We start from the raw sequence: 18,634 nt of genomic DNA, 5'->3' as shown, positions 1-18,634 counted from the left end.
GGAGAGATTTGCTAAATATGCAAGGCACGAGTAATGTGCAAACCCGGTGCTTTTATACCAGCAGGAAGAAAGACTTTTACATAGTTAAGCCCTCGGGCTATTCAAATAAACATACAATAAGACGTCCACCAGATCCAAGCCAGGTGGGTTGTATCAGTCCTCTGCTCCCACCAGAGTATAGAAAAAAATTATTTTAATGTAAAACAAACTGGTTTTGGGCTCAAGTGCAGTAACAAATGCTTTACAACAAAAGGCAGAATTCCTGCAGCATCAGAAATCCTTGGAAATAAGTTCACAAACCCTGAGAAAGGTTTCTAATTACAGAGGAATATATGCCAATGTAGAGAACTTCTACAAACTCAGTAAAACTTTGCAAAACTTAGAAATATTTGGCAAACTCAGGAGAACTTTGACAAACTCAGAACAGCTTTTGCAGTATCAGAGGAGGTTAGGAAATATCACAGTACTATTAAAAATGTTCTAAGAGCAGTACTGTAATGAACAGATGAAATTTCATTAACAAACTGCAGGCTGAAAAACAGTGATAAATTCAACCAACTCACTAAATGCAGCAGAGAATTGTCAAACAGCACTGAGATAGTTAACAGCAAGTGCACAAAAGTAGCGTATGTCAGTTTTTAATTTCTCCAAGTCTTTTGGGTTTCTAATACCATGATGGGAATGGACTCCATTCATAAGTCAAAGTACGATTAAAGTTCATGAAATGAGTATTGTTTCACTCTGATGTCAGCCAAAAGTGCTCTTCGCAGCACCCGTAATGTGCCCAGGAATGACTCCTTCTGCAATTTGTATGGTGTTACATGAATTGGTAACATATCTAATACGACTGTAAATTCTTTTTTATAAGACCTGTTGCTTCTACTTCTATTGGAACTGTCTGGGTATCTTTCTTCCATGTGGCTCTTGTTTCTGCCTGCAGATTCAGGTATTTTATGACCTTGTGTCTCTCTGTAGGCAAGACACTGTAGTCACTGGGTGTGGCAATTTCAATGATCAATGCTACTTTTGTCTTCTTTTCTTGAACCACTATATCCAGTTTTCTAGCATCTATCTTTTGGACTGTTGGTATTTGGTGATCCCATGTGATATAAGCTTCATCATTTTCAATGATTCTTTGTGGCTCATGTTTCCAGTGTTTTTCAGCCACTTCGATACCATAATGTTTGCACAATCTCCAGTGTAACAGTTTTGCCACATTATTATGCCTATCAGTATACATTCCCTCTGCCATTAGTGGGTCGCAACCAGCAACAAGGTGTGTGACTGTTTCCAATTCAGTTTTGCAAAACCTACATATGTCTGTTTCTCCCACATGTTCAGTGGACTTTGTAAACCAGCATGTATGTAGTCCACTATCTTGGGCTGCCAATATTAACCTTTCATTTCTTGATGTGAATTCACCTCTCCTTAACCATTCCTGCATTTGTTCTTGATCAACATGAGGCTCTTCCAGAAGTTTTCTATATGTCAGCTTTGTAGGGCCAGAGATGGTTTTACATGCACCCAAAGTCTTTCAGTCACATGTGTCCAAGCCAGGCACAGGGAAGTACTGACAGCAGTCTCTTGAAATATATGATTGTTACCATGTATATCTTCACTTTCAGAGGAATGCACAGAAGGACTGTCTGTTTTTTTGGTGGGTGGAGGGTATAGGGAGGTAGGCAGTATTCCCAGATAGGATTTATGTATCTTCACAGACATTTATCTTGTCAGTTTACTGTGATCTACCACTCTGTCAGCTTTAAGCATTAAACCTTACACACAACGTATTTCTTCCCTGAAAAGAAAAATAAGGCTGAATTTCTTTCCTACTCATGATTTTTGTTGTTCAGGCCATCACTGGATCAAAATGTTGGGAACATTTTCTAAAATTCACCTCTGAACATCTATTATGAGAGAGTGGTAGTATACTTAACACTGAAAGTGTGATAAGAGACCTTGGGACACAGGTGGACAGTAGTCTCTCCTTTGATAATCACATTGCCACAGTAGTCAGGAAATCCTTCTATGTGGCACACCTCATCACAAAAGGTTTCTCATCCAGAAAAAAATAGGTCATTGTTTCCCTCTACTCATCACTCATTAGACCCATTATAGAGTACAACGCCCCTTTTGGTATGTACCTCACAAGACATCTACAACAACTGGAAAGGCCACAGAAATACCTCACAAAGAGGATTACTGGCCTCAAACAGATGCCATATGCAGACCATCTCAAAAAACTCCAGCTTTACTGCATCGCATAGCACCTACTCATAGGTGATCTCTGCCTAACATACAAAGCTATGTCAAACCCAGAGCTGTTGGACATGCTCCACTTAAAGAAATCCCAATCCCTCTGAGCTACATGCTCTAGGGACCTAAACCTTGTCACCACAATAAAGAGAACATGCCGGAGGGATAGATTTCTGTCCCAGAGACTTCCCATACTCTGGAATAAACTACCTATCTATATCAAACAAAGCTCCTCATTAGCACTCTTCAAGAAAAATCTTGATGACTGGATGGGAAATAGGAAATTCACCCCAGGGATCACCTCCGTGGCTCTGCTCAACAGTGGCACAGGAAAATCATTTTCTTAGGTGGCAAAAGCCAGGGTACCTTTTTGGCTGGGCTTGTATAGGCCCCAAGGCTGATAGCCTAGTACCTACCTATGAACCTATGAACCTATAAGATCATAGGTTCATAGTACTAGGCAATTGGTCTGCAGACTATTTCAAGCCTAGCCAAAAAACCTTATTCAAAAATTTCCTTTAGTGTCAAGGGGGGCATGACAAGATAGACCAGGAGAGAATGAGTCTGCCTATCCAATTATCTAGGTTTATGTTGAAGGTGACACGGGTGCTACTCTGCTTGACATTTAGTGGAAGTTTGTGCCAGAGGTGATGGATCTGTTGGGAGATTAATCTATCATGCCAATGTGTCTTTTTTATCTGCTGATGAAGGTTTAGTTCCTTTGACTGAGTATTTGATCAACCATTAGTTCTGTGAAGGAATAGGAGATCAGATATGGTTGGATCTTTCATGGTAAGAAATAATAGACTTTTATCTCCATGGTGGAGCCTATAAGAAACTGAGTAAAGAAAAAGGTCTGATAGTCTCTCATAATAACTAAGATTTTTGAAGCTAGTGATTTTTTTTATTTATGAATCTCTGAGGTCTCTCAAGTTGTGTGATTTGTTTAGATAAATACATGCCAAAAGGTGCATTATATTCAATAATGGGTCTGATAAGATATGAGCATTGTTTTCTACACAGTTATTACTGAGCAATCTTAGATATCTGTTGTGTGTGGAAATGATACACATACAATTAAGTTCAACAGTAATGATAAACCTTTTTTCTTAGTCATGAATTTTGGTCTGGTCATCATTGCGTGAAAAGGTTGTTTTAAAAAGAAAATGCTTTTCAAAGCAACTAGATGGATGGAAAGTTTCATGTCTGTTAAGATGTTTAAATCTCATTTGTTAAGGTTAATTCTATCTTAAAAAGTGGAGAAATAATGTTCCCATATGGATGAACAGTGGTAAGGGGGTGGTATTATTTGCAATGAATGGTCACTTTGTTTTTAAATGTGTGATATGGTTCTTGCTCATTTTTCACTATTTTCTTGATAATGTATGATAACACTGCTGTTGTTAAATGTGTATATAACTCCTACCTCCATTTTTGTAGCATAGGTGTCTACTACTAGTAGGGACTTGTTTTGCTTTTGTAAATGATTGTGTTATTAATTGACAATAATTCCAAACTCCTGTTGCCGGAATCTATCACAGTAAATGATTATCTTTTTGTTTGTTAAATGTTTATGATAAAATCATGGTATTAGGTGGCAATATTCAAACCCATGCAATAAAATATTAAGGCAAAGGAAAATAACTTTTAATAAGGGTCAATAAAACTGATTTGCTGTCACAGCCTTTACCAAGAACATGTGAATCTAGAAATTTATATCAGACCTCATTGTACAACTAGAGAAAATGGTATTGGGGCATGAGTTATGAAGGGAAACATTGCAGCATTTTTTTTAAAATTCATGTCTAAGAATTATTTTAGTCTTAACAAAATTACTTTTTTTACACATAAATGAAGGCATTCTTCAATATATTAATAATTTGTCGCCTCACTTACTGATTCATTGATGGGTGCAGCCAACGTAACATTCCAATTGCTTTCAGATGTAAGATTTGCTATGGTTTGTTTCAGAGTAACTTTTATCTTCCTCCTAGGTATTGCTGTAAAAAAAAAGGCAAGCTTTATGTGAAACGATGCATTGTGCAACAGCTGATATATTACACAGTGATCCTATTCAAGTGATGACATAAAAGATATGATTTACAAAAACATATAAAAACCCAGCCAACGTAACACATACATTCTTGTTAAAAAAGAATCATCAACAGAAACTGTTCACTAACCACTATCGCAAGGAAAGGGAAACAACACATTTTTGCTTTGTATGCAGTCACTGTCACCACAAAGCAGAGATCGTTGTTATCAACTCTTGATTTGTAACAGCCATTGTCTAATTGTATTATTAGCTGTTCTTACATCATCTGTTCTCTAAAAGTTTTATATTGTGATTTTCTTAATCAGCCTTTAGCAGCAATAAAAAAGGAAACAAACATAAAATGTTCCAGATATGGCAGACACATAGTGATTGGTTCCTCTTGTCTCTCTCTCTGCCCTGGACCAAGTAATCTATCATTGCAAAGTTAATGGCAAAGGCACAGCAGGCTAAAAACTAAAATCTGGATATAGCACTAAACCAAATTTTACTTAAAAAGTGGGCTGCTAGATGGAATTTACTTGGAAAAAAGTATTTTAAGTAAGTTGACAACTCCAGGCTGCCTCTCATGGCAGGAGTCATCGAGGATTTAGACCCCGCTATGGAGATGACTTCTCAGGAAAGTCTGGGACTCATCAAACAGAAATTAGAAAAAAATGTATGCTAATATTAAACTCAGCTGCACCCTCATGGACTTTATCCAGTTTAAGAACAAGAAATTGGATGATATAGAAGATGGCTTAAATAACTGCAATGACATACTACAAACCCTCTAGTAAAGTCACCTAAAACAAACCATAAGAATGACTGAATGGGAGGCACTCAAAAAGGAGGTTTAGGACAAGCTTACTGAACTTGAGGAGAGATCCCTGAATGAAATCTTCATTTTACCAATATCTCAAGAGGAGTGAATGGGTCTGATTGTCTTTCCTTTATGAGAACTTAGCTCAGCATTTGGAACGGCACCAGGGAATCTGAGGTACTGCTTGGCAGGGCTCATCGTGTCTGAACATTCAAGGTTGGTAGACCTGGATTGGTACAACCAAGTCTGGTAAAATTTCAGACCTTTCAACTAAAAGAACGACTTCTGACACAGTTGTGGCTAAGGGCAAGATCCTCACAATTGTTGGGACAATGACTTGTGTTGGCTAGGATTTTTCCTTGCATACTAGGCAGAAGAGATATAAATTTGTCCCAGTCTTTACAAATTGAGGAAAACAGGATTGAGATTTAAACTCTTGTACCCCGCCACACTCTGAATCTTCTTTCCCATGGGAATCAAGACCTTTCTCTATCCAGAGCAAGCTCATTCATTACTAGATGAAGAACAAGAAAGAGGTCCAGCAGCTGCACGATGAGCACTTAGGCAGATGTGAGTAATCCGACTGGTCAGACATGGATGTATTTAAGGATAAAATGCATGATAAAGTAGTAGGCATGAAAAGGCCTACTCAGTGTCTTATGAAAGAGAGTGAAAATATCTAGACAACAGTGGTAGATGGAAGTACCGCATGAGGATTAAACTACAAGGTGCATTTACCTGTACATAATTATGGCTGTGATAATTTCACATTTATCCCCTGCTTCTCATCTAGGTTAAACATTGCAATGGGGTAAAGAAACATCTCTGTACTCTTATGAAACAATAATGGACTGATTAATTTAAAGAAACAGCACAGGATTTTGGTGCATCTCAGACTGCTCAGCATGAAGGTAGATATGCTTTAGAAGTCACACTTTAATCAGGAGGAGCATCTATATTTCAGAAAATTGGGTTTTACTCATGGTTATGCCTTTCTTTTACAAGATGCCGACAGCAGGGTTTAGATATTTACATCCAAATGGATTTTCATCTTATCATAGTAATTAAAGGATGATCTGGGCAGGTATGATACAATAAGAGGCCCCACACAGGGTAGTCAAATAACACCAGTTTCTGTATATTTCCTTTACAAGCAAACTAGGGAACTATGAGGTGAATCTTGAATGAAATTCTTAGTTTTCACTGAAGCATTTTGATCTTAGCGGGGATTGGAATTTGTTAATGGACAGACTTGATCCTGATAAGGGTCCCAGGAATATAGGATAACTGGTGAGGGAGTCTAAGGCAAATTTTTGATTTAACTGGCATCATGCCTAAGAATTTTTAACTGGTAACTTTAACTTTTATTCTGGCCATCTTAAGATCTAGATTAAACTGGATGCATCTCAATAACATTGTTGTAATGTCTAAGACACAGGCATTTCCTGTGGCTTTGTCTGACTATTCTGTTATCATGGCAAAATTCCATCTGGTTATCCCATTAGCCACTCGAGGTACTGGTGGTTTCCCTCCCACTGGGTCTCTATAAAGAAGCATGAATAATTTGTTGAATTCATCATATTGGATGCCCTTTGGGAAATAGACCCAAAACAAGATGAAATGTTACTTGTCTGGGATAAAGCTAAGGAGAAGATACTTGATCTTTTTAAATACAGAATGTGCAACATCAACAAGACTTAATATAGGAATATCTTCATCACTTGACACAGTTTAAGGAGTAGCAACATTGAGTAGTAAGGGTAGACTGGAAGGCAGTAACTGAGAAAAGGACCCTGCAGCTAAATCAATTTAAGGTGACCTCCTTTAGATATTTTTTTCTTTTAAAATACTCTTAAATTATAGAAGCTTTTGGCTGATAAACTCAGAACTCAAAAGGTGAAAAGAGGGATTTCAGAGTTAAGGGATGAGGGAATGAGCATGATCACATATAACCCTACTCAGATTATGGAGATATTATAATCCTTTTACAGGTGGCTTTATACTGCTCAACATATGGCACCTGACATGGAGGTCTTTTGGTCACAGATGGAGATCACTGCAATGCCAAAGACTGATGCAGAGTCTTGTTATCCTGATAATACCAGCAGAGATAAAAAAAGTAGTATCATGAATCAGACGTGGGTGGGGCTGGGGTGGAGGGTACACCCAGGCCTGGTGGCCTTCCTATTGAGCTATAGAAGGTAGAGGTGAACTCCTATTAGACCTGTGGGTCGTCTTGTTCAATATTGTTTTTTTTTTTTTTTTTTTTATTTTCTTGCTGCAATACGCATTATTTGTTCATATTTACTTTATGTATGCCTGGCAACTGTCTTCTTGTGTTCCTTTGATGCCTACACTGCTGTTTAAAATCTTTCTTCTTTCTCTTGTATTTTGTAGCTTGGGCTCCTGCCTATCCTGCCCTAACCTCTTGAAAGTACCCTCCTGAACACTCTGGCCAAGAACAGGCTAAACAAACTCTTAATTCCAAAAACTCTAAGGCCTTACTACTGCTCCCTAGGTTCTCCCTACAACAAGGATTACAAGAAAGTATGTGAACTTTGTAAATCTGTGCAGTTTCAGTTGATTATACTAGGTCATGGTACGCTTCCCTGCCAGACTAGCCAGCAGCCACTACCCCCTCTTCTTTATTGCTTGCACTCCTAGTTCTCCCCTTAATTTCAACCCTCTTCTCTGCTGCTATAGTTTTCCCTGCATTCATTACCCCCTATCCTGAACCCTGATAGCTCCTTCCTCCCTTTTCCTGACTTTCTCCATGGGGCTCTATTGCCTCAGACTGACTGACCACTAGGTGGTGCTCCTCTACCTTCTTGCTATCCCCACTACTTTTCCCTCTCCCTCCTCATCTCCCCTAATACAGCCCTCTAACATCTTCCCTCTGCTCTCTCCCTCTTACTGTCCAGGATTCCTAGCCACTCTTCGCTTTATATACAGCCCTCCTCTAACCCTTTCTGAAGTCTCTTCCTTCTCCCATTGTCTTTCTCCTTTACATCTACCCTCTAACTCCACTTCTCTGTACTCCTCATTCACATCTCTGCTACTCTTACCTTACCTATTCACATCCCTGCTAAACTTACCTTCAGACTATTCACTCTGTACTGATTGTCTTCCTCACTTTCTCCTCCTCTGGCTCTTTCTGCTCCGTTCACCCTGCAGGCTCACTCCGCTCCCCTACCCTGCCCCCAAATCCCACTGCCCCCAGCGCCTCTACATTTATACCTCACTAACTCCTCCCTCCATATCTTTTAACCAATCACAGTCTTCTACCAACTCAATCTACCCTTCATCAATTATCCAATCCCAATCATCCTCTGATGTCCCCACCCACTCTTACTCCTTCCCCTTCTCTCTACACTTAACCTCCCCCCTCCTATCCATAAGTTATACCTCCCTTCCTCTCCTTTTCCTTCTCACCACAACTTCTTTTACTTCCTTTCTTATTTCTCACTTCCTTACCCCACCCATTCCAAACATGCCCTCTCAAATCCTCTATACTTTCAGACTCCCCTTCTCTCTTCTCTTCTTTCTTATTCCTCTCTATCATGCTACTTCATACTCCTTAAAACCCTCACCCATACCTTCCTTCTACTCAAACTATCATTTTCACTCACCCACAACCTCTCCTACTCTCTCACTTCCATTCCATTTCCCCCTCCCTTATCACAACTAACCTATTGCAGCTTTTCCATTCCAAACTTCTCTCCTCCTCTACAAAAAGCTTCTCTCTTACATTTCCACTAACCCCTAACAACTTCCTACTTTCCAAACTTAAAAGGCAAAAAGTTGTCTTGTGTAATATCCTTGCTTTATCTGGAGACATTAATCCTAACCCAGGCCCCTGCCTCAGTACAAACAACTCCTTCCCTCCTTCCCCTTCCTCCCTCAATTCAAATAAGCCTCTCCCCCCTTCTCCTTCTTCTCCTACTTCCTCTTTTAGCACCCTGAAGGTCTTCTCTATCAATGCCCAGAGCCTTAACAACAAAATTCACCATGTCCATGCTTGGATCAATCACAACCAACCTGACATCTTAGCCATCTCCGAAACCTGGCTAAAACCTCATATTTCTGATTCTGAAATCTTACCTCCAGGTTTCAACATCCTAAGGACTGACCAATTAAATAAAAAAGGTGGAGGCTCTGCCCTAATCTACTCTAACCTTCTTTCCATAATCCCCCTTCATATCCCAGTCCCTCAATTAAAAAATACTGAAATAACTGCAAGTTTCCTCTGACTCAATAAACATAAAAATATCTGCTTCATCTCCTTATACATCTCCCCTGGCGATAATATCTCCACCCTCGAGAATATTCTCCACTGGGCCTCATCTGAAATAAAATATGAAACCATTATTTTAGGTGACGTCAACATTGACTGGAACAAAATCAACTCACCTTCCCCCTCCCTAACCATCAACCTCTTCAACCTCTCCCAAGTAATCCATTCTACAACCCGACCTAACAAAAATTACCCCCCAGGATCCATCATAGATTGGATTTTAGTCTCCCATCCAAACAAAATCTCTCTCTCTGGCACTATCCCTGACTCCTTTAGTGACCATCTCCCTGCCTTCATTCATCGCTCAGCTAACCCCACCCTATTCCAACGTCATTACATTCAAACTCGTAACCTTAGTAACTTCAACCCCACAATTTTCTCAAACATTTTCAAACAAATCAACTGGCAAATCCTTAACACTCTCTCCCTTGACAATGCTGTAGAGCATTTTAACTCTATCTTCCTAAATACTCTTAACTCCCTTGCCCCCCCTAAGAAACAAATGAATCTAAGCCAACTCTGCTCCTTGGCTGACCAAAGAGACTAAAAATACCATGCATCTCAGAGACAAATCCTGGAAGCGTTTTCAAAAAGTAAACTATCTTCTGACTTCCTCCAATATACCCAACTCCGCAACCAAGTAAAAAAATTAATCTCCTTGGACAAAACAAGCTACTACAATAAACTTCAGTCTAATAATAATAAGAACCCAAAACAATTCTGGAAATCTGTTAACTCTCTTCTCTATCCTGGGTCTAGAAATAACCCCTGCCCTGACCCTAGTTTAACTGACAAAGAACTGAGCTCTCACTTCAACACTTTCTTTACAGATTCTATAGCTAAGCTAACCAAAACATTTCCTGACTATAATCCACCCAACTTCCTAATCTCTCCTTCCAACATCCCTAATAACTGTCCCTCTATGTTCTAGCTCAAACCAGTTTCCACATTGTTTATAAAAAAACTATTATCCAAACTAAAGCCATGCTCTAATGCCCCCGACAACATTCCCCCCTCCTTCCTCAAATGCGCAGCTGAAGGTATTGCTCTCTCAATTAGTATCCTGATCAACCGATCCTTAAAAGAATCATATGTACCCAAACTTTGGCGTTCAGCCTACAATCTTCCACTTCACAAAGGAGGGAAAAACACCTCCATATCTAACTTCTGTCCCATAGCCCTTCTGTCTCCAATATCTAAAATTCTTGAAAAATGTGTCCACCACCAACTTTTACCCTACTTAACTCAGAATCAGTTACTTACACCCACCCAACACAGTTTCCATCCCAGCCACAGCACTATAACTGCCCTACTCTCCTTCTTAGAAACTGTTAATCAAGCCCAAGATTCTGGACTTCTTGTATCCATTGTTCTGCTAGATCTTTCTAAAGCCTTTGACACCATCTCCCATTCACACCTTCTTGATTTGTTTCACATAAATTGGTAACCTGTTCCAAAGATGTGGCAGTCGCTGGGAGATAAATCTGTCCCTCCAGCATGTCCTATTTAAGTCACAGGCCATATTTAGGTCCCTAGAATGGTAGCCCTAGTCCCGTTTGATTTACAGACATGCCACAAGTTCATTAGGTTTGGGTCTTGGATTGCTCTGTAGGCCAGGCATGTCTCCCCTAAGAAGTCCTCAACTCTCTACTTGTGCCAAATTAAACTTCCATAATTTGTTTATTTATTTATTTGACATTTGTTAACCGGGTTGGACCAGCTGGGCAGAAGCCCGTTTTCAGTGGAGACCCAAGGAGAAAAGCTCCAATTACAAAAACAATTAGGATATCATAGGTAACAAAACATAGAAAGTACCATAATCAATTATACCTCCATAACATATTAATACAAATATGACTCAAACATATTCAGATTACAGCAAGAGGGTTTTCTCAAAGAAATGAGTATATGAACCCCTAATGTGTTTTTTTTTTTTGTTTGTTTTTATGTACAAAACAAGTTATATACAAGTGATCAAATAAGAGATATACAAGTGAATCAGAATTCATTCCATAGGCTTTGTAGGAAGGTATAGGTGCTTTCAGGAGTTCAGAGGAAAGGAGCACCAATTGCATAAAGGGGACATATCAGGTAGGTTCTAAGCAGAGGCATGATTTAGTGTTGAGAAGATAATGTTTGAGTTCCTTTTTAAAGTGTGCAGGGTGTATAATGGAGCGGATGTTCAGAGGAAGTTTGTTCCAAGTGTGGGCTATAGAGCAGTTATATTGCAGTTTTCCTGTGTTCTTCTTTGGATGGTCTACATTCAGAAGTTGTTGGTTAGAGGTGCGTAGGGTTCTAGAAGGGGTATAGGTAGATACAAGAGTAGTGAGAACTGGACAGGATTAATAACTCTTTCAGTATACTATTAACATTTCAAAAGGCCTTTACTGTTAAAATTGACTCTATTTGATTCCCTGCCTTTACTTGTATATCTTTTATTACTATCACAGAGCTTCTGTTTCACTTCTCCATCTCTCAACATGATTCCCTATCTCTGTATGTTCATTACCACTGGCAAACATAATCTACCTTTTATCCCTTCCAGATTTCACACACACAAATGTGTGTATATATATATATATATATATATATATATATATATATATATATATATATATATATATATATCTGTAAAATCACAACATTTTCTACAACAAGACATGTCAATAACCTTTCTGGAATTTTATTCTGATACACTGCAGCTGCCAAAGAAAAAATAACCATTTTCTGTTCTCCTTATCAACTCTTGAGCAATGTTACATGTTATACCCTAACTGCATATTATTTCATACTAGGAATAACTTACCTCTGACTAAGCACTTGTTCCCAGCTATAAATGTTACATGAAGAAATATTTTTATTTTTAAATTGTTTTGCTTCCCTTATATAACTTCATATTTTATATATATATATATATATATATATATATATATATATATATATATATATATATGGGTCTACTTCTATTCGCTGACATCCCATTTCACTGAAACCCATTTCGTTGACAGCCCCATTTCATAGACAAAAGTAAACAGGGCAAAAACCTGGGATTTGCCCCCCTCCCCACTGTTGTGCGACTGTGGAGTTGTAATATATAGTTGGGGGTGTGGGGGCACAGCCCCCACATTGGGGTGTGGAAGCCCCACACCTAGAAAGTTTGTCTATGAAATGAGCTGTCAACAAAATGGGTTTCAGTGAAATGGGATGTCAGTGAATAGAAGTAGACCCATATATATATATATATATATATATATATATATATATATATATATATATTGTTACATTGTTCATCAATGGTAATGCAATGCCAAGGAGCTTAGCAGAAGGGACCACTTCTATAGGAGAGTTGGTTTGGCTTAGGATGATGAATGTGTTTTTGTCAAAGGAAGAAGTCTTGGTAGGGATGACAATTAGAATTTTAGATTTATTGGAGTTGAGGGAGAGATAGATTTGGTGCATCCAGTTTTCTGTAGTGGAAAATGCTGTTTGTGTGTTAGACAGAAGTTCAGAAAAGTTGGGGGTGGTACAAAGTAAGGTAGAGTCATCAGCGTATTGGATGACTGTAGTGTCAGGGAGGACAAAGTGAATGTTATTTATGAAGATGTTGAAAAGCATGGGACCGAGGATGGATCCATGAGGAACACCGGTAGGTGTGGGTAAGAAGGAAGAGATAGAGACCTTCCATCTGATAGCCTGAGATCTGTCAGAAAGGTAACTGTAGAACCAGGAAAGAGTATTTTGGGAGAGATTAAGGTTGGAGAGATGAACAAGAACCATACCAAATTGATAACAAAAGAAGGATACCATGAAAAAACACCTACTGTTTTAATAGGTTTCTTTCTTAGAATGGTAAACCATCAGCAGTCTATAATATTTTTCTATCCAGAATAAGCTATGATGAACCCCCTAATTGCTTTGATGTTCCCTGGTAAAATAAAAATATTCCATGTCTCCTATTAACAGCATTTGTCAATTTCTCTCTAAGTAAGTATTAAGGAATATCAGCCTTTCAGGAAGTTGTGTCTTCTACAGAGTTTTGCAGCTATTTTTTTTTCTTTCTGACTTTCCTGAAAAAAAACTACCACTTAGTGACCACTGCCTGTGTCATTCAAGAAAGTTTTGCTTTTTAAACCCTATGAAGAGAGAGGAATTATTTCTGTACTCTTCAACTATCCTTTACAGTTTAGGGGAAGATCCTTCTCTAAACTGTTCCTTCAATTTGATACATTTTCCTCCCTGAGAAATATGTTTATTCCATTTATGTATAAACTAATGAGTTTATTCTGCCACCCTCCACATGATATGTGGGTCAAGGTTAATACTTACACAACTATTGTATCTACTGTAGATGTTACTGGCAATTTAACTCTTTATGTGACTAATGGCAGTCTTGTAAAGAAGCAGTTTTAATGTATTATCTGTTTAGCAATGTGTGGACACTGGATAGGCTTATTCTTTCTTGAATTCTGTTCACATCATAGTTGAAAAGTTTCTATAAACCAGCCCAACATACCGTGTTATCACGTAAAGTCATTAATTTCACCTATGTTTAATAGATTAATGATCTACTAAAAAACGATATAACATATGTCGGTGAATTATGGAATAATACTACCTAATCCTCAGACATGGCCAACTTGATATAATAAATAAATTGATCTGTAAAATCCCAGGAGCTGGAATGTGGTGGCTAAATTATTTCCACAGTCACTGTTATTAATAATAAGGAACAGCAGGTCCACTCCACAACAGCAAATAGTTGTATAAACTTCAATCCAACAATAGAAAAAATTCATGGAACTTCTGGATATCAGGAACGTTCTTTATTTGACATGCAGTAAGCGCTTTCACCCAGACGGCTTCATCAGACTGTCTGGATTGAAGTTTATACAACTATTTGCTGTTGTGGAGTGGACCTGCTGTTCCTTATTATTAATAACAGTGACTGTGGAAATAATTTAGCCACCACGTTCCAGCTCCTGGGATTTTACAGATCATTTTTTGTTATTTTTGGAACGTGGTTCCCTTGCGCAGGTCTAATATTCTTTATCTATAATAAATAAATTGTTTTCACTGTGTGTACCAATGATTAGCTTTCTCATGGAAAACATAAAATGATGTTTGAAACAAAACATTACGTAAACAAATGAGGCATATGACAGTCAATGTTACTGTTAATTCTGGTATTCTGATTGGTATGGATCATACTGGTTTCAATCACTCATTTACAAATTTTGTAAAATTAATCATAGCTGTACTGTAGAGAAAATTATTACATATATCCTTTGAAGTCTTATTGAACACAAATGAAATTGCCATTAAGTTAATCTGGAAACTTTATAATACTTGGGTAAGACAGAAAATAAATATGCATTATTCATTAAATATCGAGCCAATAGTTTTGGCCACTTACATTTCTTTTAATTCCTAAAAGTTTTTTTTTACTAACACTGGTCCCAAACCAATACAAAAAAATGCCCCTTTAATCTATTTCACTATAAATCTCCTCATGGCAGTTGCAACCTCCACACTCCACACCACAACTGCAACACAGTGGAGGAAAATGCAGGGATTTTCCTTATTGTTACGTCTGTGGTTCTGTATCACATTAGAAGTCCACATGTTTTGTATAGCACCGATACATTTTAAGTGAAAATCCTTTGTAGTGATGCACTTGACACATTTTTCTTACTCAGTCTCTATATTTGTGTATGTTATAATTTAGCCCTGTATGTGCGCTTCATTTAGAAAATTATTTTTGCCCAAGAAGCGTTTTCAGCTCAATAAGTTGACAATCATACTAGTAAAGTCCTTGTTCAGAAAGAAGGAAGGAAAATGTAAGAAAAGAGAATGAAAAGAAAGACTGATTCAGCTAAGTCAGTCAGTTCACCCCAAATTAGTTAATTCAAGTACTCACTGATATGTACAGACATCAATGCAGTTCCGCTGATTTACTGACTATATCTAAAGCAAAGAATAAAACATTAAAAGTAATTGTATCCATGATAGCAAGATCTTAGCAAGTAGTTTAGCAGTATTATTTAGATGGTAATAGGATCACAGGCTATCAACTTGGAGGTCATTTTAAGCCTAGCTGTTTCATCTCAATGTAATATGATAGAAATGCTAGTCAATACCCATGTTTGCATTTAGTGATGACTGCCCATGTGCAGGAGGGTTGTGGGTGTTATCCCTAGTAAGAATTTACTGTGCCCCATCCACTCAGCCATGTTCCTCTTGAACAGTGTCACAGAGGTGCATGGAAGGCAAACCCAAGAAGTGGTCAAACCAAATACAAAGTACATAAACTGATTAGATTTGATAACTATCTGACCCTGTAGGCTAGAAATACAAAGAATGGAGTTCTGGTCAACTTCTGTTACAAACTAGACACCTTGGTGTATGTGTGTGTGTGTGTGTGTGTGTGTGTGTGTGTGTGTGTGTGTGTGTGTGTGTGTGTGTGTGTGTGTGTATGTGTGTGTGTGTGTCTTTCAGGTGATTATTGTTAGGCTTATATGCCAGAACAGTTCTATTAATACATATGATCTATATGGAAGGGAAGCTTTAACTGACTGAGACTCTACCTGATGAAAGACCAGTTAACATAATCTACATGAAAAATCAAAGAGAGTTGTGATGGAGCAGAATTTAAACAGGTTTATAAAAAGTAATTAAAATGTGTGCCCTTGAATAGATCCTCCAGAATGTGAGGTATAAAGTGGTGAGAGGGAATGAATGATCAGGAAGAAGTAAAATGTTTCTCTTCTCAAGCTGACTTGCAATTCAAGTCAAATGATCCTCATCACAGCCTACTCTAGCAAATCTAGTCAGTAGTAAATTGTAACTGACAAAATCAAATGTCCCTTTGGTATCATTAAAAAGGTACACCTTAGGAGGTCTTTATCAGAAGTGCCATGCATACTATCTTTTGTAGATCATAAAGCTCTATCAGTGCTGTACTGATCTCTAAAACTGTGTCTTGAGGAAGCAAGTACCTTGTTGGGTAACAAAAATCATGAAGTTACTAACATAACAGCTTTTCTTCTTTTTGAAAACATTTTTATTGTCATCATGCATTGCATTGTGACATGACTTTGCATTCAATTGTATTAGAGAAAAATATATTTATTCCTTTCTTTGCATTATAAAAAATATAATTTTTGTCTTAACAATTATTCAGTTTAGCATTACAGAGGTTACTGAAGTCCTGCCCTCCTTGGAGTATCATTTCTTTGGAACATTATTCTGTATATATTGTTCCCTTAGATTCCATTTATTTCTATGTAATTTACTCAAATGTTGTTGCATACATGGGAACCATACAGATATCCTTTAATTGCTTCTTTGTTCATTGCATGTCTGTTCTCATTCCTTAGTGTTTTATATGCTGTTCTGACTGATTCTTAGAGTTATATATTATTTTATATGTCCTACTAAATATATTTTTTTAACCTCAGCTCCTCTTCTGAACTCCTGTATAAACTCAACCAGAAATGGTCTTTCATTTAACCTTTCCTTAGCCCTTTCTCTGTGGCTATGCTGTGTTATCAGTCCATATTAAGAAAGCATGTCTCCAAACCACAGTCCAACCTTCTGCTTGGCCTTATCCCACTCTATGACTTTTCCCTCCTTAGTTATTTGCTCCTATACCTTGGTTCCTTTACTAATTTTCTCCAATAGAACATACAATATTTTCAATGATTTTGGCTGCTGGTGTTGTTCAGAGTTGGCTGAGCATTTGTTAGTTATGTTGAAGAGTTGAGGCCCAGGAAGAAGAATACTATTAGGATGTTTTAGACCAGTGGCATGATCCTGGCGTTAATCACAATAAAAGAGGAGGCCGTCACAAAAAACAGTGGTTGAAAATGTCAGCAGCTCTAAATAGCTTTACTGAACAATTTGTTTAGTTGGTTTATTACTTTTTTGAAGCAAAAAGTTTTAAAGTGACTTTGGAGGAGTTCATCCTCAGTTTGGTTATCCTGGTGAACAGCCAAATTTGAGACAATACAGTGAGAGATACTGACATTACCAGGCAGTAAGTTTATGCTGAAAATATAAGTAAGGAATTGTGAAGGATTGCAGACAATGGGTATTGGAAAAAAGGGATATTTATATTCTTGAAGGTGCTTATTCATTATTTTTCGATTCAAAATATTATCTTCCTAAATATCTAGTAGAATTATTCAATGTTTCCTAAAGTAAGAGTTTATTCAAAGCTTTAATACAGTCCTGTAACTTCTACTTTGTTTAAAAAAACTGAGGAGGGCCTACAGCTTTTTAAGTCTAACAAATCCTCTTGCTCACCCTAAGGGTGGCTTTGATGGATCTTGCCGGGGACTGTTGAATATTGCTTATCTTGAAGAATTACAAGAAAAATACAGAATTTACATAGTGATGACTAAATATCAAAATTATAGAGGACACATAGCCATTCAGCAACTGAAGAGCTAGACAGATGACTAAACAGACCTTTATGATATATGAACAGGATCTGCTTTGTATTTTCTGTAAAAAGTACAGAAATATTCAGTGTTAACTTGTATTAGATTCAATGGTAAGTTCCATGAAGAAAAAGCAAATTACTAATAAGCACATTGAAGAAATGAATGTTTATCCCTGGTGTTTATCCTTGGTGTTTATCGTGGTGTTTATCCTTGGTGTTTATCCTTGGTAGTCTCAGAATGTGGAAAGGATGAGATTGTCTTGCATAAATGGTCACTTACTACTAAATTGATCAGGCTGGGTTGCCCTACATAGCTGAAAATAGGAACATCAGGTAATATTTTTATTTATTTATTTTTATTTTATTTATTTTATATTTGTTGACCGGGATAGTCCAACTGGATATATGTCCATTTTCAGCTGAGGCCCGGGGAGAAAAGATAAACTCAGGCAGGCATGTTTAGAAAAATATTGACAACAATTACAGGCAAATATTAATATACACAATGTGCAGACTTACATCTGATTGGCAAAGACGTATCAGAAAATGTGAACATATAATATAATCAGAGCTCATAATTCACATTGTTTAGACATTCAAATGCTATGAGGCATAGATACTTGGCTAAACAGCAGGTTAGGTAGCAAGACATGTATTAGTGAAGCTGTTAGGTTTAGAACAAGAGCACAGCCAATGAGATGTGAGGTATTTTTTGAATTCTCTTTTAAATAGGGGTAGTGAGGGTTCTTTGGTAATGGTAGTAGGGAGTAGATTCCAGATTTTACT

General features: G+C 37.6%; 1 protein-coding gene across 1 annotated transcript in view; it reads right to left on the bottom strand.

Moving 5' to 3' along the window:
* The window catches only part of LOC122801234 (mucin-4-like), a 152,887-nt gene that overhangs the window by 90,831 nt on the left and 43,422 nt on the right, over positions 1 to 18,634 (bottom strand). The window contains exon 5 of the mRNA XM_044070786.1: positions 4,153 to 4,256. Within this exon, the coding sequence (XP_043926721.1) occupies positions 4,153 to 4,256 (104 nt within the window). The remainder of the gene's footprint in view (positions 1 to 4,152; positions 4,257 to 18,634) is intronic.

The sequence above is a fragment of the Protopterus annectens genome, chromosome 4.part1 (assembly GCF_019279795.1).
Source record: "Protopterus annectens isolate FY-2018-M chromosome 4.part1, PAN1.0, whole genome shotgun sequence".
NCBI classification, from domain to species: domain Eukaryota; kingdom Metazoa; phylum Chordata; order Ceratodontiformes; family Protopteridae; genus Protopterus; species Protopterus annectens.
This window is presented reverse-complemented; position numbering and strand designations above follow the sequence as displayed.